At 35.1% G+C, this 18,922-nt stretch overlaps 1 protein-coding gene across 4 annotated transcripts in view; it reads right to left on the bottom strand.

Annotated features, from left to right (window-relative positions):
- The window catches only part of NRK (Nik related kinase), a 116,636-nt gene that overhangs the window by 92,828 nt on the left and 4,886 nt on the right, over positions 1-18,922 (bottom strand). For all 4 annotated transcript variants that reach the window (XM_064482874.1, XM_010980020.3, XM_064482872.1 and 1 more), the window contains exon 2: positions 16,372-16,437. In XM_064482874.1, the coding sequence (XP_064338944.1) occupies positions 16,372-16,437 (66 nt within the window). The remainder of the gene's footprint in view (positions 1-16,371; positions 16,438-18,922) is intronic.

The following is an 18,922-nucleotide window of genomic DNA, read 5'->3' as shown; positions in this document are numbered from 1 at the left end:
TTTAAACTGTCATTTTTGAGTTAAAAAAAATTATAGTTTCCCTAGTATAGCAAGATAAAAGCTATAACTATAAACTTGAATTATCACAATTTTAATTATTCATAATCTGGTATGAGAGGGAAAAATGACTGATGAATATTAAAATAACTTTTGTATTAAAGAAAGGCATTCCTACGTCAATACCTACACCCTCAGTGGTAATAACATGTTAATAATGTTTTCAGTCTTTTTGTATATACATATTTTTATTGAAGTATAGTCTGTTTACAATGTTGTGTCAATTTATGGTGTACAGCCAGAAAGAGAAAGAAAAATACCATGTGATATAACGTAATGTTTTCAGTCTTAATGAAAGGCTTTTTGCATGTTCTCTCCTGGAGATAATAACAGATACACTGCATAATGGGTTTATTATCCGTTATTTTTTTAAAACTGCGGCTTAGAGATGTCAAGCGACCCACCTCCTGGTCACTCACTTCATTGAGTTAAATTCAGATCTGTGTGACACCAAAACACACACTCCCACTGTGGCATGGCAAGGGACTAGGCAGACTTGATTATACAAGGTTGGAAGCTGCATACTTCAAACTTGTGTTGAAATAAGTGCATGAATTTTTAGCTTACTAAGAATCTATTCTATGAACCTAAACTGAAACCTTCCTGACCAGGGCTCTCATCAAAGGGATTAGTCTTTTAAATAGTATGTGTCTACTGTCTAGTTTTTTGAGAGAAGAGCTTTTCCTCTTGAAATTGTATAGCACAATATCGATAGCATGTCTAATTTATTTCTGTTCTGGTTGGTTTCAAAACCTATATTGTGTACCAGACGTTTTGCTTTTGAAAGATTTCACATAAAATTTATTCTTAAAAATAAAAGCCAGCTCTCACTGAAAAAAATTAATTGAATCCTTCTTAAATATTTACTATTCAGAACAGGCACTTCATGAACAGCTAATTAATTTCTCACATAGCTTCTAATGTTCCCCATAAAACGTACCATGTAATTTGGCTCTGTCAATTGACTGAAAAGATAATTCTGTAATTCTCTCTGTCTTCATCAGAAAGGCTCTCAGAGATTGACTGGAGGAAAACAATAATGCTACTGAAACTGAGAGAATTGTATACACTGTAGCCTCATCCTAAATACTCTTTGGGGGCTTGGTGGAACCACCTTCCAGGTTCTTGTTGATCCAACTGTATCATGTACTGAGGTGTTCCTTTTTGTACTTAACAATCCTCATGCAGTTTAATACAGCATAGTTAAAAGTGAGGGCTTTGCAGGCCAGAGAGATCTGGTTTCAAACCTGGCTTAGCTACTTATGGTATGACTTTAGACAGGTTATTTAACTTCTCTATGCCTCAGTTTCATATACAAAATGAGAATAAGATTTATACAAGCTACCTCGTGGGATTTCTATGAGGGTCAAATGAGTTAATGCCTATAAAGTATGTAGAATAGCGTCTGGTATATAGTAATCACTTAATGGTAACTTGAATTGTTATTGGCTAGGATTCAAGACTGATTTATTTTGTATCTATACATTACAGTGCATGACCTTCCCCATTACCTCCAGTACATTACTGTCCCTTTTGGAACTGCTTGAAATCTACAGAAGCATTCTTCCTTTGCAGATTATCAGTTGTCCTTGAGGACATTCTCTGGGCCATCCTGAGGGAATTAGGAGCAGTGTGATATAATTGCTGGATTTAAACAGTTCTGCTGGCAGTCTGCCTCTGTTTTGCACTGTAGATCAATCATGCCATGCCCTATGTGTCCTTCTTTAAGGTAAAATTCCCCGTGTTACAGACAAAATTATTTAACTCACAACTCAGAGAAGAAATGGACCACATGCCATGGGGCTCTAAACAACACAAATGGTCTTCCTGTCAACAATCTGTAAATGGAAGCCAGTGATATCCTAGCTTGTGAAACTGGATAACCCAAGGTTGTTCACTGAAAAACAAACATCATTGACTGATACTGGTTGCAACCATACTAGGTGCTTAGGTCCACATTAGGTACAATAAAACAGGAGAGTAACTAATCAAGTCACCAGCCCAGAGCCCTCACACTTTTGGAGTAGGAGGAGAAAAATCATATTGATTCTGTTCTCCCAACGTAGCGGACTGGACAGGCAAAATGTTCTCCTTGGCACGTCAAAGAGAAAACACTTCTTCCCCCGCCCCTCAGCACCTCAGTAAGTAAGAGAAACTTACACACTTGTACTCAGTGGCCCCTACAGCTACCAGCAAAGCAGCTCTGCTATGGAGCTTGAAAGCAGCATCTAACATTTGCCAGAAGAAGCAAGGAGGAGCAGCAGCTGTTCTAGGGCCAGAATATGACCTCTTCCTCACCCTTTGGCAGCTTCTTAGATAGGCTGAACCGGCATTCTCTGCTATACCACAGCAGGTGGGAGAGACACTCTTCCACTTCTTTCCTTTTTTTTTTTAAATTGAAGGATAGTCAGTTACATTGTGTCAATTTCTAGTGTACAGCATAGTGTTCCAGTCATACATATATTCGTTTTCATATACTTATTTCTTAACACAGAGTTGCTAGATGTCAAATCTGTGACCCAGGTAAAGCTGTTCTCAATAAGGTTAGTAGATAAAGTACAGGACAAATTTAGTTAAATTTGATTTCCAAATAAATATATTTTAGCATAAGTATTTACTATTGGGACACCCTGACACTAAAAAACTTTTTTCTTTATCAAAATTCAAATTTAACTGGGCATCCTGTATTTTTGTTTGCCATATATGACAGCCATAATTCTAAATTCTCTCTTACCCTTCTATTTTTCTTCTTTTTTTTCCCTCTCCATTTCCCCCACTCCCTTATCTGATCATCAGGGCCCTGGAATGTAAGATCTGAATAACAAAAACCACAAAATATAGAATTAAAACAAAATTTCATTCAGCACAGTGCTACTTCAGGGGATATTAAAGAAGCAGTATATATTATCTAGTATCCTCATAGCCTTCTTACAATGAAAAGTTTGATTGGAGCCAAGTGAAGTTGCTTGGGTCCACATTTCAATCTGTGAGTGTTAAAGTAAATAAAAGGCAAGTTGCCTCCTTAAAGACTTAATTGACTTTTGTTTTTATATAAACCTGAGATACATCTTTAGGCACTAAATCTCTGTTACTGTAACTCATTCATACTGCATTGCAATTCTTTACCAAGAACATAATGATATATAAAATGCAAACAAATGGCAAGATAATTTGTAGCACCAAGAGAAATAAGTATTTACAAAAAATTGCAAGCACATTACTATATTTACCAATTACTGTAGAAAGTCACATCATTTGCCTATTTAAAAAATACAAATTCTGATTTGTAAAGAATGAGGAAGGCTTTTACAACTCAATCTCAGTGGAATCACAGAAATAGTTACTTTGTTATCTATGTCTTTAGATGAATTATCTTGTATAAATTAACTGGCCATATTATAATTGATTTCTGTAAACCCTCTCCCAACCCAACTCACCAATCACTCGTGCCACTGCCAGATCCAAAAAGGTGGAGAGAATGGGGAGAGGTTAATCTGGAAAGTTCTGGCCTCATTCCAGATCATCCCATCTGAAGGGCCTCAGGGAGATAGGCTGACAGTGAGTTATGCTTCTCTAACCCCTTCCCTTGATGTCCAAGCACTAAGATCTGTCTGAGAAGTTCCTTCTAAAAAGCATTTTGGATGCAATGTAAAACACCCATTTTCCATTTTAGTAAGGCTATGTGTACTAGATGCCAACAAACATTTTGGTAATTTCCGTCAAATAACCAGTCAATTAATTCTGTTAGTACATTTTTGGAGGACGGTGGTGGTGGTGGTGGTGAAAAAAATCACACCAATTTTCACATTGTGCTGGCTGGGGTAAACACAGACTCTGCTCCCTACAAATATTACCACTCTGTTTTTCACTTGTCTTAAACTACTTTACATCTTTCTATTCACATCTGTTAGTTCTGCCCTGAGTACAGTTGAGGAGAGGTTACAACTACTTCTTGTTCAGTACAATATGTTGCTCAAGTATGAAAAGGCATAAATCAAGCATATATGTATAGTGTCCCTGATTAATGGAAGTTTCCCATATATCAGTATATATATATATATATCCTGCAATATCCACGTTATTAAAACTTTTAGAGTTTAACTTAACATTTTAGGGCATTTAACTTTTTGAAACTCACTAAAATTTAAGGTAGTTAAAAAACCCATTACAGCAACTGGCAAGCATGGGTAGAGGCTAAGAGAAGCAAGGACATTTGTAGGCTCTTATTTATGTGTTTTTCTTTCTAATGACTGCCAATCTTCCAAGTCAGGAAATATTTGCACATGTTCTAGACATCTTCCTGAAGGTATGAGGCTCTCTTGAAATCATCTTTACACTTGGCTGTGCCAATAACACTACAGCAAACTACAGTACCCCAAGAAAAAAATATACTCTTTCAAGCTTCCTAAATGACTCATTCAGCAGAAAGTAATAAAAAAAAAAAGTAGGGCTAATATTTCCATCCTTTGGAAATATTTATCTCTACACAGTGTCACTTTTTTTTATAGTCAGAGTAGAAAGTTACTTAGGTGGTATAATTTTGAAAGGCCAACCTGTCTCCAGCATTGGCTTAACAGCGTGTCATTAGTCAATCCTTTCCATCAAGGCACATCTGCAGAGAGCCCCTATTAAAATATGTCATTTGGGAGGGGGTCACTTTTGCACACCTTTTTAGTCCCACAAGAAATTGTGCCAAGCTTATATATATATATATATATATATATATATATATATATATATATATATATATAATATTTTGCTAGTCCCTACGAGATTACAAAGGTGATTCAGATAGATTATCTGGACACACCCAATTTTTTTCATAATACCTACTTATAGAATGACAACCGAAATAATAAAAGGAGGAAATGAATGTAGGCAAGAGAAAACATACTAAGATATTTACATTGAAATTTTTGCTTGGCATATACCCCTGATGCTTTTTGTACCTAGTATGTGCACTTTATGAGGTGGTCTGGAAGTATAGCCAAAATGAGAAAGTCCTGGTCTCTGCCCCTGAAGAAATTTGTGAACTAGTTTTAAAGACTAATGAATTCTTAGGTATCCACTCCAAGCCTTGTAGCTGATTTTCTACTGTCATTGCAATACATTATTTTGTGACAAGGTGGGTGGGACTCGGCTGTTTGCAAAATTCTTGTAGAGGTTAACCACCAGGAAAGCCTCAAGTTGTAAGTTCTGTTGAAACCTGCATCTCCATCTGAAGGGATAATATAAGAATTTTACTCAAGCAGCACACATGGTATACACCTCTTCATCTCAATGCCAAACCTGTCTCCATCTGCCTATTCAACTCTCTTCCTCTGCCAGCCTCTACTCTTCCATGCTATAGCCATTGGCTCCTACATGTAATTTATTCCAGCCTAGACTCTGGGAGAAGCTGTGTTCTTAAGCAGGGAACAAACCTTGTATATATAAAAAACTTTTAATTTGTATATATATATATATATATATACACACATATATATGTATGTGTGTGTATAAATTTTCACCCATGTTCCTAGAAATGGGTCTATTAGAAAATATACACATTATTTTAAATTTCCTAATTAAAAAAAATCCCTACCAATCGGAAAGCAATCATCTACAAAAGAGTTGCTGAGGTTGTTTCATGAGAAACACTATTTTTTTTTAAATTGAAATTTAGTCAGTTTACAATGCTATGTCAATTTCTGATGTACAGCATAAGTTTCAGTCTTACATATACATAACATATATTCCTTTTCATATTCTTTTTCATTATAGGTTAATACAAGATATTGAATATAATTCCCTGTGCTATACAGAAGAAATTGTTGTTTATCTATTTTATATATAGTAGTTAGTATCTGCAAATCTCTAACTAACTCCCAACTTACCCCTTCTCACCTACTGTCCCCACTGGTAAGTTTGTTTTCTATGTCTGTGAGTGTGTTTTTGTTTTGCAAATAAGTTCATTTGTGTCTTTTGTTCTTCAGATTCCACATATGAATGATATCATATGGTATTTTTCTTTCTCTTTCTGGCTTACTTTACTTAGAATGACAATCTCCGGGTCAATCCATGTTGCTGCAAATGGCATTATTTTATTCTTTTTTATGGCTAAGTAGTATTCCATTGTAGAAATATACCACAGCTTCTTTATCCAGTCATCTGTTGATGGACATTTAAGTTGCTTCCATGTCTTGGCTATTGTAAATAGTGCTGCTATGAACGTCGGGGTGAATGTGTCTTTTCAAATTAGAATTCCCTCCAGATATATACCCAGAAGTGTGATTGCTGGGTCATATGGTAAGTCTATTTTTAGTTTTTTGAGGAATCTCCATACTGTTTTCCACAGTGGCTGCACCAAACTACATTCCCACCAACAGTGTAGGAGGGTTCCCTTTTCTCTACATCCCCTCCAGCATTTATCATTTGTGGACTTTTGAATGATGGCCATTCTGACTGGTGTGAGGTGACACCTCACTGGACACTAATTTTCAATGATTATTTTGTTGCCTCCCTCTTCCCTAGGGCTCCCAGTGGAAGCAGTAACTGTGGCAAAGTACCTCTGACCCTGCTCACCAGAAGACAGTAAAGTGTTATCAAGCACTTCTTTGTCTTCCTTGGGCTTCCAGGGGTTTGAGTAGGAATTTAGTCAGGAGCTTTTTAGTCATGATCTTCAAGTATCCTATAAAGTCCACCTGCTTGTCCCTGTCCACTACTGGAAATCTATTAAGTACCTTAGACTAGAGTGTGTCTTAGTGCTAATCATGAAGGAAACAAATATGCTAGAGGGACATATCATGAATAATCTTTACCGCTGACCTAAGCTCACCAGTTTCCTGTAAACTTTTGAATTTGGGCAGATATATTTTTTTAACTGGCTGATCTAGCTTAATGCCTTTTGGACTCTGACTTGTACCTGTTGAGCTGAATATAATGGAGGGGAGTTAAAAGTACAGACCTAGGGGCCAGACAAATTTTGGTTTGACTCCTGGCTTTGCAAATGACTAGCTTTGTTCAGTAACTCGAATTCTTGGGTCCTCAATGTCTTCATGTATGAGACGGGGGAGATCATAACAATGGTATCTACCTCAAAACATTCTTATGAAATATAAAAGATACAAGGCAAATTAAGCACTAGACACAATGTAAGCACTCAGTGAATGGTACCCATTTTTTTCAATGTTACCAATTTTTAGGACATTGAGCTCACTATCTTTAAAGTGACTAACATTTCATTCTCCATATTTTTTCCTCTCTCAATTTGTATACGAAATAATTTTATTTAATTTTATTTCTTTTCTCAGAGTCAAGAAAAGCTATTATTCTCCAAGGACTCTCAGACGTGTTCTTTTGATTGTGGTGGTGTTTTTGTTTTGTTTTGTTTTGCTTCTCTTCAGAGTTAATGATTTATACAAAATGTTACTGGCAGTGCTTAGAATATAATCAATCTTTTCCCTCAGGGGACCCTGAATAATCCAACCTCCTTTTCCTAGTCATAAAGGGACTCTGCCTACAAATGACATACCAAAAAGGAGCTTTATATTTTTCCAACACAAATTACACATAAACCACCTCTATATAATTATTTCTCCAACTGAAAAGATACACAATTTATGCCTCATTGTTCCTCTCTTTCTCTACGCTCTAGTAGAGGAAGAATACAAACTCCTCAATGTAGCTGAGCAGAGAAAAAATTAGAGTGCAGGTTAAAGAACTGCTTATATATTCTGATATTCTTTGATATTTTAGCAGTATTTTACTCATAGGCCTCTTTGTAAGACCCTGCCTTTAATGTAGCCCCAGCAAGATAAACGTGTAAGAGCTTCCATTTTTGCTTTGACACCTCCAGAGAGCTACAGTGGCATATTAATTTCTAAATGCTATTTCGGCATTACCCACCAAACTACCTTAGACACAGATATACAAATATGGTAAAATGTTGGAAAGTTCAAAAACCAATTTAGGGCTCTTTCTTATTTTCAAAATTAGAACTGCCTAAATGCCATTTTCCAAAGTGCTTGTTTCATGAAATGTGGTGAGGATCTAGCTAACTAGATTTAGTGCTCAACTATTAGAGGATCAAGGAAAGCAAGAACTCTTGATACTTCAACCACTTCCACTGAATTTACTGAGAATCTGACCACAATCATATATATATATATATATATATATATATATACACACACACACATATAATTTATATTCTACATAGTATAATTATATATTAATATAGTATGTATATACACATACATGCATTTTGTATATACATGTAAATACATATTTATATGTATACACCTATACATATATGTACATATATTATATATAAATATATATGTATATACATATGCAAAATAAAATAAAACTTGAATCTAACATTTGTTTAATAAGATCACACGATGACTAATGTGATGACACATAATGATGACTAACTCACTAGAAGCATATGTTGCTGTAGAAAACATTGTCCTATATCGTATCTATGTCATTCTTCTAATTTGCTAGATATTTTTGCAGTCTTTTGTATTCTTGTTTGTCAGACAATTAATATTTATATAAAGCTGGTGTTCCATTACAACAAAAACTGTGAAGTAAGAAAAACCTTGATTTTCAATATATTAGACAAAGAGTATATTAGTGTTTTTAGCAATTTTCTCATCACTCTTAAAAATGGGCTTATCCACATAAATTTTCCTAGGATTTATATGTTAAAAACAGCTTTAAGTGTATAAGCTAATCATCAATTATCCAATTTTATATGCCTATTTTTAAGTAACTATATTATTCCCCCCCTGCACACAGAGATTTATATTTTATAAAAATTTAATAGTTGGGACCCTTTTATCTGATAGACCAAAGCCACCATGCTATAATTTATTAATTCTGGCTTTTGTTTAGAAATATGTATTTGTCTCCATTCATTTAAATTTGTTCTTTCTGCTCCTAGAACCCATTTATAAAATTAACTGGATTAAGTATCTGAAGACAAGAGACCATGATTTTTGCATTACCCCAACACACCAAATACAGAATTTGAACTTCTTTCTATGTATATATGTGAACTTATTAAACAGATAAGAGAAGTTGTGAAAAGTTTTAACTGTGGCCTCTTGAGAGCACAAATTCTTTTATTTTCACCTTTCATTTCTATCATGCTATTGTTTCTCCCTCCCTCAAGATTTATCAGGAGTTAGATGTAAATTCTGGTATAACACAAAAAGAAAAGGACAAGCCTACAACTCAGAACCTAGGTTATATTCCACAGTTGGAGAGATGTCATGGCCAACATAGAAATATACCATTTTCTCCAAGGCCTTTAGGCCTCAGCGCCTTCCACTAATTTGGTCCCCTGAGTCTCAATTTATTTAGTGTATGTTGGTTCTTCCACTCCCACTGCAAATATTCAACCTCAGTTATCTTATTGAGGGAAAACTTGTTCCTGGAGTCTGAATTAGAAGTTTCATTAGATTTTCCACTCCCAAGGAAAAAAAAAAAAAAAAGGACATCCCTCTTTCCTCCCTCCTTTTGCCTAATTTCGCCCTAGCTCTCCCTGTCCTTTCTGTTACCCATCACGCCCTCCTCATATGCAGAGGCTACAATCATAGGGAAAATAACCTCTTTCTTTATGTCTACTAAAACTAAATCAATAAAAATGACCACTCCCCCTCAAATGGTTTCTGATCATTCTAACTAGCACCTAGTATGTATCATCATGCTTGGGATGTAGTGCGCACTCAATAAATATTTTTCTAAATTGTATTATGGAAAATTAAACACTCAAAGCAATGCTTTTATTCAATGGATAAGTTAATGTTTCCTATGCTAGAGCAGGCTGAGGGTTACTTAAGAAAGACCAATTCCTACTTTTGAGGCATATAATCCCAAGGGGGAGATATCATAGGAAGAAGGTGGAACCAAGAGAGGGCTCTGCTAGACTCACGGCACTGCACCAGGAAGGCACAACAGCCTAGTAAGCCTGTGGCTTCAACTCAGCTTCAGCTCTTGCTTCTTAGGCTTGCAATGTATAATGAAATGCACAGTGTTATGCGCTTTATGGGCACTCAAGCAATATTTGTTGGCTGGCTTAATTGAGCTATATTTGCAAAATGTCAAGGATGTGAGGAAACTTTCCTACCTAAAAAGAAAGCATTCACAGTGCTAGACATTTGGTAGACAAATAAACAGTATAATTTCAGCCTAAAAGGAAAAATACTCAACCTCCTATCCAATAGGCCTAGTGGCTAGGCAACCCAAATGTCAGCACCATGTTTCTGAAACTTAATTTAAAATATCATAAATTGTATGTCATCAACTTTGAGGACAGTTCTTTCCTGCCTTTCTGGTCCCACTCCCTGCCCCAGCTTCAAATCCAGAAAATGTAACTAATAAACCTGAATCTTGCCTGTCAAGTGAGATTTCCAAGTAAGAGCAATGTGTCAAGCTGTGATTTTTAAAAATCAAATTTAAGAGTGATGCATTGGATAGTTTTAAAAAGAAATTTCCATGTTCAACAGAGCACTTCCAGAGTACAAGTGATTCAGGAATTTGCTCATGATTGTAATGCCACACCTTCTATATCTGATTTAATCTGCCAAGTACCCACGGGCAGATGATGGCTCTAATAGCTCTCAAGGATGGATGCTTACTTATGATCACAGCATGTTTTTAAGTTTTAGAAGAAGATGTTTGGCCCAATCCCCTCCTTCCACCAGCACCGAGTTCCAACTAGGCATCAGGCACATTTGGCAATTAAGCCCAAGACCCAATTGTAAAGTTTTATCCTATTTCAGGTGATTTTTTTTCTTTGCTTGAACCTTTTCCCACTCTTTTTCTGCCCTCCTCACCTGCAAATGGCACCGTGGGAATAGGTGGTTGAGGTTATTCAGCGCAGTCAAGACTTCATGAAGGTTAAGGAAAACTGGTTCATTCTGGAGATTCAGTTCATTGTCTTACCCCACTAGAATTCTGCTTACCAAAGTGGTGTTACCAGTGTAACAGTAACACAGTTTTTCACCTTTGCATTGGGTATCATAGTAGTTACTGAGCTAAATATCAGGTCTTGCTATCAGGCAGTGAAGAATGGAAAAACATAATGAAAATAATTTTATTTGGTGAAGTGGGGAACTAGCCCAATTAATAGTCAATCATCAACTTATATTTTGCAAGTTGGTGAAGGAACTATAAGATAGTTACTGTTATGATGATGACAGTAAGAATAAGAATATTTTACATTTTATTGAGTTCCAGGTACTGTGCTAGGTGTATTATTGAAGAGCCAGAAGAAACACTGGAGATTACCCAAACACATTTATTTTATAATTGAGAAAATAGGCCCAGAAAAGACAAGTTACATGCATAGTGTCAGTTAGTGGGACAGTCAGGTTGTCGTCCAATGTGCCATCCTAAAGGGTTCTGCTCTCTTTCTTAAAACTTCATAAAATAATTGTGGTCTCTCCATGTACACTGCTCTTTCAGAAGTTGTTTATTTTTAAAGAGTACCATTAAAAACAAGTTTCAACCTATTTTCTTTTTGCTAATATGGTCTCATTTGGGCAAATTCTAAATATTCCTTCAATTCAAATGACAATTCTTAAGCTATGAGACTAGCATCTAGGTGAAGAGGAAACTATGTTTGTAACTCTACTAGAAGAAAAAAAAAAAGGAAGAGCAGTACTTGCTCCTAAAAAGAAAGAGAAAAATAAAATCTACAATTTTAAGTGAGGTTTGTACTGGCAGGAGGTGGGAGAGGGTAGAAAGATAGGCATCTAATTAGAAGAAAAAGAAGGAAAGGAAGAGGGTTACAATGTGGAGTGTGCAACTCAGCCTTCATTTCAGTGTGCACAGACCTCAGCAGACAGCTGGAAACCTGCCAGAGAACTAGGCCTTGGAAACAAGCTGGAAGACATTGGAGAGATTTTAACCAAAACAAACACCAGCAGGGGATGTGGTTGGCAGCACTGAAAAAGCAAAGGACTCTATGAGTCACTCCGACATTAATTTTGAATGGTATCATGCTTCCATTTTGCTGTACAGGGTATTTATACAGCATTATATATATATATATATATATATATATATATATATATATATATATATATATATATATATATATATATATATACACACATATATACACACACACAAACACACACATACACACATACGTTCCTTATCTAATAATTATATAACATTACAAACATTAGAATATGGGGTTAAAAATACAGAATAGAAAATTACACCCAATATCTCACTATTCTAACCATTTAATTAACCATTTTTCATGTGCATGTTTTAACACAGCTGTAATCAGAGTATATATACAATATGCAATAGTTTACTTAACGTCTTAAACATAGTTCTATGATGCTAGATACCTTTATAAACATTGCTCTTCAGAGCAAGATATATTAATGGAGTATAGGTACATAACTTCATCTTGTTCTTTACTATTTAGGATTTTGCTAAATTTATCTTTTTACAAGTAAATGGAACAGGAATTATGTTATCAGTAGCTAACTTTTAAAGATAGCTACCATGTGCCAAGCCCTTTATGTGCATTATTTCTAAATTTTATAATACCTTGTAAGGTAGGTATTATTAGTTCCATTTTATAAATAAAGGGATTTATTTTCAGAGGTTAAATGACTTGCTCAAGGACATGGCTAATTAATGGCCAAGTAAGCACTGAATCAGGTCTGTCTGATTCTAAAGCAGGTCCACTTTACACCACAATATGCTACCTTTCTCCTAAAATGAATGTCTTTAGACTTTCCCTATATTTTGGGTGCTTATCATAGATTTCCAGAAGTGGAATTATTGGTGTTAACAGTATGAATATTTTAAAAAAGTGTTTACTACATACTCAAGATTGTTTTCTAGGAAAGAGGTATTGATATGAAGTGCCACCATTCCAGCACTTTTTACAGAAGGAAATTAATTTGAGGTAGGAAAAAAGAGGTCACATCAATGAGTGACAAGGGAAAATCTATCTGATGTAAATAAAGCATCTGTAATCATTTACCTTCTATAACACAGAGGTTTCTACTTTGAAGATCTGTTAGTAGAAAGTGTCCTCTATCTCTGGATATGAATAGGTACCTATAAAATTCTTAGAATTATAAATGTGTATAGGATCTAGCATATAGTAGATGCTTCATGAAAAGAAGATGCCTCAGTTAAAAGAAATTGACATGGAATTCTCGCTCCTGACGTTATGAGGATGTGGAAAGCTGGAAAGAGTGCCACCTTAACCTAACAAGAAGAAAAAGCTGAATAATCTATGAAATCATAACTTTTCTTGGAACCCAGCAAGAAGTCTCAAGGAAACCAACCATCCGTCTGAAAAAAGACAAGCAACTGTAGGGAGAGATGGGACATGAGTACTGGCTCACCTGTGGCTGCAGAGGGAAGACAGATCACTGTAGAAGCTGGTATAAACAATTCAGCTAAATTTTTAAAGAACTGCTAAAGGCCAAGTATGGGCTAGCATAAGGGTACAGTACTCTCATGAGTCTCAGATACAAGAGGAATTTATACACACTCATAGGCTTTTCTCCACAGATTATTACTTAGGAAGAAGCAAACGCAGTATACCACTAGGGGAGGCACAAGAGCACAAGGAAGGTCTAAAGCTCATATCCAAGAAGCTCTGAGAATCCCGAGGATGATAAATACCCCACCAAACACACACACAAAACAAAAACAAACACAAACCCCCTAGACCTTTCGTTTTCAAACTGCTGAAAAACAAAGAACAAGAGAAAAAACCTTTAAGGCAGCCAGAAGAAAAACACAAAGGAGCAAAGATAAGAATGCCAGCAGGCTTCAGAAACTATGCCAGACAAAGGACAACAGAGCTTTACCTTTAAAGTGCTGAAAGAAAAAACAGTAACTGTCAACCCAAAATTCTATATTCAGTGTAAATATCTTTCAAAAATGAAGGAGAAATAAGGGCTTTTCACACAAACAAGGGCAAAGACTTCATTACCAGGAGGCCTGCACTATAGGAAACATTAGAGGAAGTTCTTTAGGCTTAAGAAGTATCATATCCAGATAGAAACTTGGATTTACCCAAAGAAATAAAGATTCCAGAAACAGCTCAAATGTGTATAAATATAAATTTTTCTTTTTGTTTGTTCTAAAAGCTTACTGACTAAATCAAAAGTAGTAGTATTGAGTACAGGGACCAGTGTTGAGTAGTAGTATTGAGTATTGAGTATAGCAGTAGTAAGATGGCTTATATCATATGCAAAAGTAAAACGTATAACATCCATAACCATACTATACAAGCTGGGGCACCACACAACAAATTAGTTGAATATTACTTGAAGGTATACTGTGTAATTTAAGATGTATATTGAAAAATCTTGATTGTGGTTGTAGTCACATGATTCAACATGTTTATCTAAACTCATAAAAGTGTACATTCAAAAGGATAAATTTTACTGAATGTAAACTATACCTCAATAAGCCTTAGTTAAAAAAAAGAATTATCATGCACAACTCACCTTTTTACCCTCTTGACTTTTCTTCTTTTTTATGGCATCACGATGCTGACGACTGCTGAGAAACCGTCTTTTTGTGTTATCTAACCTTACCTTTGCTTTTTGCCATATATGATTGAGGCTTTTTATTCTTAAGATCTGGTGGTGAAGAGAGCACTATACCTCCAAATTAAAGCAAGTACGTACACACACACACACCCTTCAGGAATTAAAAATGTGTATAGAGCCATGCAGATTGTAAATGTGCCATAAAGAAGAGAAACTTCTATGTATAATTTATAGGTATCTATGCACAAGGTGGAAACTCTGACCTAGATCATACAAATGTTAACTAGCCATTCTGTCTTGAATGCAGTTGAGGTAACATAAACACTATATTTGTGTTTGTATCACATCACTGTCTATAGCTTATTTGTTCTGTTCACAGGTAAGGTCAAATGGTTTGAAAAAACTTTTATCATGAATATTGGCATTCTCTCTGTTCCCTGTACTCACCAAGGTTCTTTCTGCTTTTAGGAGCCTTCCACAATGCTATTTCTAATACTCAACTTCTGTACCACAGGCATCTTTGTGCAAATTTTAAAGGTCTCCGTGACACAACTTGGGTAGCTTAATTTTAAAAAGAAGCCCCTTCAAGGCAGATGCAGCCCTAGAGGTACAAGGGTTGGCAAGCAGAGGGCACCTTTGCCTGAACTAGAAATAAGCTACTTCCGCTGGACCATTCCAGGACACCTCTACACAACCCATATTTAGGGTGCCTGTGGTCAGTATACAGTAAGGATCAGTCTAGGGACAGCAATCTGTTTTTCGAGGGACATGCCTGAGGAAGAGGAAGCCTGCGTTTGTACAGAACTTTATACAAGACTGAGAAAATGTCTACTCACCGTATTAGAGACTGGAGGAAGGGTTCCTGATCAAGGTTATAGGGCCATTAAAACACCTCTCATCTCCAACCCACCTCTTAACATTGCCCCTGCTCTACCGAAAATGCATCAACATCATCCTCCACAACCATATCGTTGCTTGGTGATCTCATATCTGTGCTTCTGGTGTCAGTTTACCAGTTATTTCCCCAGAGGGGCTGCCCTTTCAATTTAAACTAAGGCCTAAGCACCCCTCCTTCCATGCTTTTATGTCACTAGGAATTTTCTTACATAAAATATACTACAACTGCAATTATACAGTTGTTCATGTGTTTACTGATATATTTGCCTCCCCAACACCCCCTACACATACACACATTTAATCATTTACACATTTCTAGACCATAAGCTCTGGAAGAGCAGGGACTGTGTTTTGTTCACCACTTTATGTCCAGAGACTCAGTGCCTGGCATATACTTTGTACTTAATAAAAAATCATTAAATAAATACAGAGATTTTCTTGTTAGATTATTTGGGAAACTGTCACATACATGTGCACATTCATGTACAGAGTAATGATAAAGAATGCTATGGAAACTTTCTGTAACATTCCGTTTAAAAGCTGAATGTGAGTAATTAGAATGGTATAGACATAAAATATAAAACAAGTGATATTTTTATCTGGGTACATCTTATTTTAATTAGTTCTCTTTTTTCTTGATGATTTTATTAATTTTATGCTAATAATGTTTAGATCTTACATTTGATTGGTTGGTTCATTAGAGCTTTCCAATCCATCCTTTTTATAATAATTCTCATAGTTGTCACTGAGCTATCTTAATTTGATTCATCTCTTAAAGTGAAATGTGTTTTGGCATTATATTATTTGCAGTGTAGGGTTTTGACTTACAATCATTGTTATTAGAAAATGAAGAATAAATACATAATGTAACTCCACTTACCAAATAGATTCTGCCATAAGTGCCAAGGCCAATGGTTTTATCCAGTGAGAATATTCCAGTTGGATCCTACAAAAATGTCAAATAAAAATTGTCAATCTTCTTGGAAAAATAACCAAGCATTAAACTATTTAGAATGATACTTCCAATCTGCCTTATTCCCTAATAATTTCCACGAGAAGAACTTGTGTCATTCACCAAAAGAATAGACTTGTTACAATCTCCCTGGACTAAGTGTAGCCATTTATAAAAAAAAAGAAACAATTGTGTGAATTTTAAGAAGTAGTATAATTAATTATCACAAAACTGTAAAATGCATACAATTATGTCTAGCTGAGGCATATTCATAATGTAATTGAAAAGACTATAAAAACAGAAAAAAGTTCATTTACTTGCATGCAAATTAAATATTCTTTTGATATTCATCTTTTGAGTGATAACCAGACAGGAAGAAAGTTTACCATACAGCAATGGTAATATTGAGTAGATATAGGATACAAAGTCTAGATTATTTATTTATATAATAGTAATTCTTAAGAAAGAATTTTTCCTCTAAATATGAATAACAAAACAAGATCGTGGCTTTAAAAGAGCATTTTTTTAAACTAGACTGAGTTAGTTTTGTTAGTTTTGAAGTTAACCCTTACATCAACTGAATACATTTTCATGGCACAAATTCACTGATGGCATTTTCTGTGTCTTAGCCTAAATGTGGCATCATAAGAGGCAAAATAGAACATGTTTATTGACAGATTCCTAAGGCTTCCATATTCATCCCTAAACATTGTTTCCTTACCTTAAAATATGGATATTCATTTCTTGTTCACCACAAAACATGGTTTCTTGAATTTTATTACTACTTAAACTTTTACTCTAGCAGCTTATTTTACTATTTTAGTAAAACTATATATAGAGATATGAGTGATGCCAGTTTATACATAAAGTAGTAGGAGTGTTGGCAAATTCTTGGAAATTCACTTGCCTTATAGAAAGCACATTTTATATACACAAACTTTGTTTAAACTTGTTTGAAAATATTTTTATCACTGTGACAAATGTGAGTTAAACAGAAAAACTACTGAGCATATGCAATGTGTATGACTGAAATTATAGACTCCTTTAAACTGGAGTGATATTTGCATAATCTAGCAAAACTGTCATAGGAAAATGACACAGCTCTGGGATTACTTCAGTCAACAAGTATCCATTTGGACGGAGTCAGGAGACTGAAGTTTTAGCCCCAGTTCTGCCATTAATTAACCATATGACTTTGTGTAAGTTATTTACTCTCTCTGGGACTCTAATACAGTTTTCACATGTATTAAAAAGGTGCTGTGTTAGATGATTTCCTAGCTCTAAAATTCTTGAGGAAAAAAATCAGATTCCAACATTCTAAAATCCAGATGTTTCCACTGCATTGATATGACCATTGTTAGCAGTCTACTTTCTTAAAATTATCATTAAAATCAGTATCAAATATGCACAGTATCATTATAAGCAAATAGTTCAGGGGACATGACCCCAACAAAAACACAGAAGTTTTTTAAAATGATAATTTTGTGGATTCAAGAAAAGTAAAAAAAAAGATTATTACAGTGGCCTTGATAATAAGCATAGCATCGTTGTTATAAATCATTGAAAAATTTATGAGAAAAAGTTAGCCAGCAAAGGAATTACTAAGGTTTGGCTTGAAGACTTTATCAATTTAGCATATTTCTTCAAAGACAATGATTGAGGGATTTATATTAGACATTACTAATTCTGGAGAAACAGCCTCTGGTTGTCTGCCAAAAGAATAAAAACTGTTAACTGATTCTTGTTGGTAAACCATTCTTTGTTATAGTTAAGGCTGCATTTTAGCTTTAAAAAGATACCACATACCAAAGAACAACTTTATTTCTGAATCTTTGAGCACAGTCTTTAATTTCTTTATTCCTTTTTCTAGCCCTCAATAACATAAGTGCCTTACTCATATTTGAACTAAAGTATCTACTTAAAGAAGACACTAAGGAAATGGATGGGACAATAAAACGCTTGTGGAATTTTTGGAGGCCTTATTTTATCTACATTCACGCTGTTTGGAAAATTTTTCCTGCTCACAAATGACCAAAACATCTTAACTCTCCTCATTCTCACATTTAAGAGAAGAAGGCTTTAAAAACTTTTCTTCTGTTCTTTACGGCAGCTCAATTTAGAATTCATCTATTCTAAGAGTATTTTTTTCCATTAATTTTATGCAATATTTTTTGTTGCCTTCTCCACACTAATCTCTCTCAAGACTAAATGATTGTCAAACTGGGCAAAAAGTGGAGGGGAACTATGCTAATTACTAGGGTAATATTACTCAATTTCTTATATCAGATTTTCCACCGAATTGTAGTCAGAGAAAGTTTATTCTGGGCTACCAAGGAAGGAAGCACTGAGAAGTCAAGTTTTGTTTTTTTTTTTTTTTGTTTTTTTTTTTTTTTTGGTCACTGTGAAATTAAAAGATCCTCATCAGAGAGCCTATGATTACTTGGTCCTCTCCTCTGCCCTGCTACTCCAAGATAAGAAA

The sequence above is a fragment of the Camelus dromedarius genome, chromosome X (assembly GCF_036321535.1).
Source record: "Camelus dromedarius isolate mCamDro1 chromosome X, mCamDro1.pat, whole genome shotgun sequence".
Lineage (NCBI taxonomy): Eukaryota > Metazoa > Chordata > Mammalia > Artiodactyla > Camelidae > Camelus > Camelus dromedarius.
This window is presented reverse-complemented; position numbering and strand designations above follow the sequence as displayed.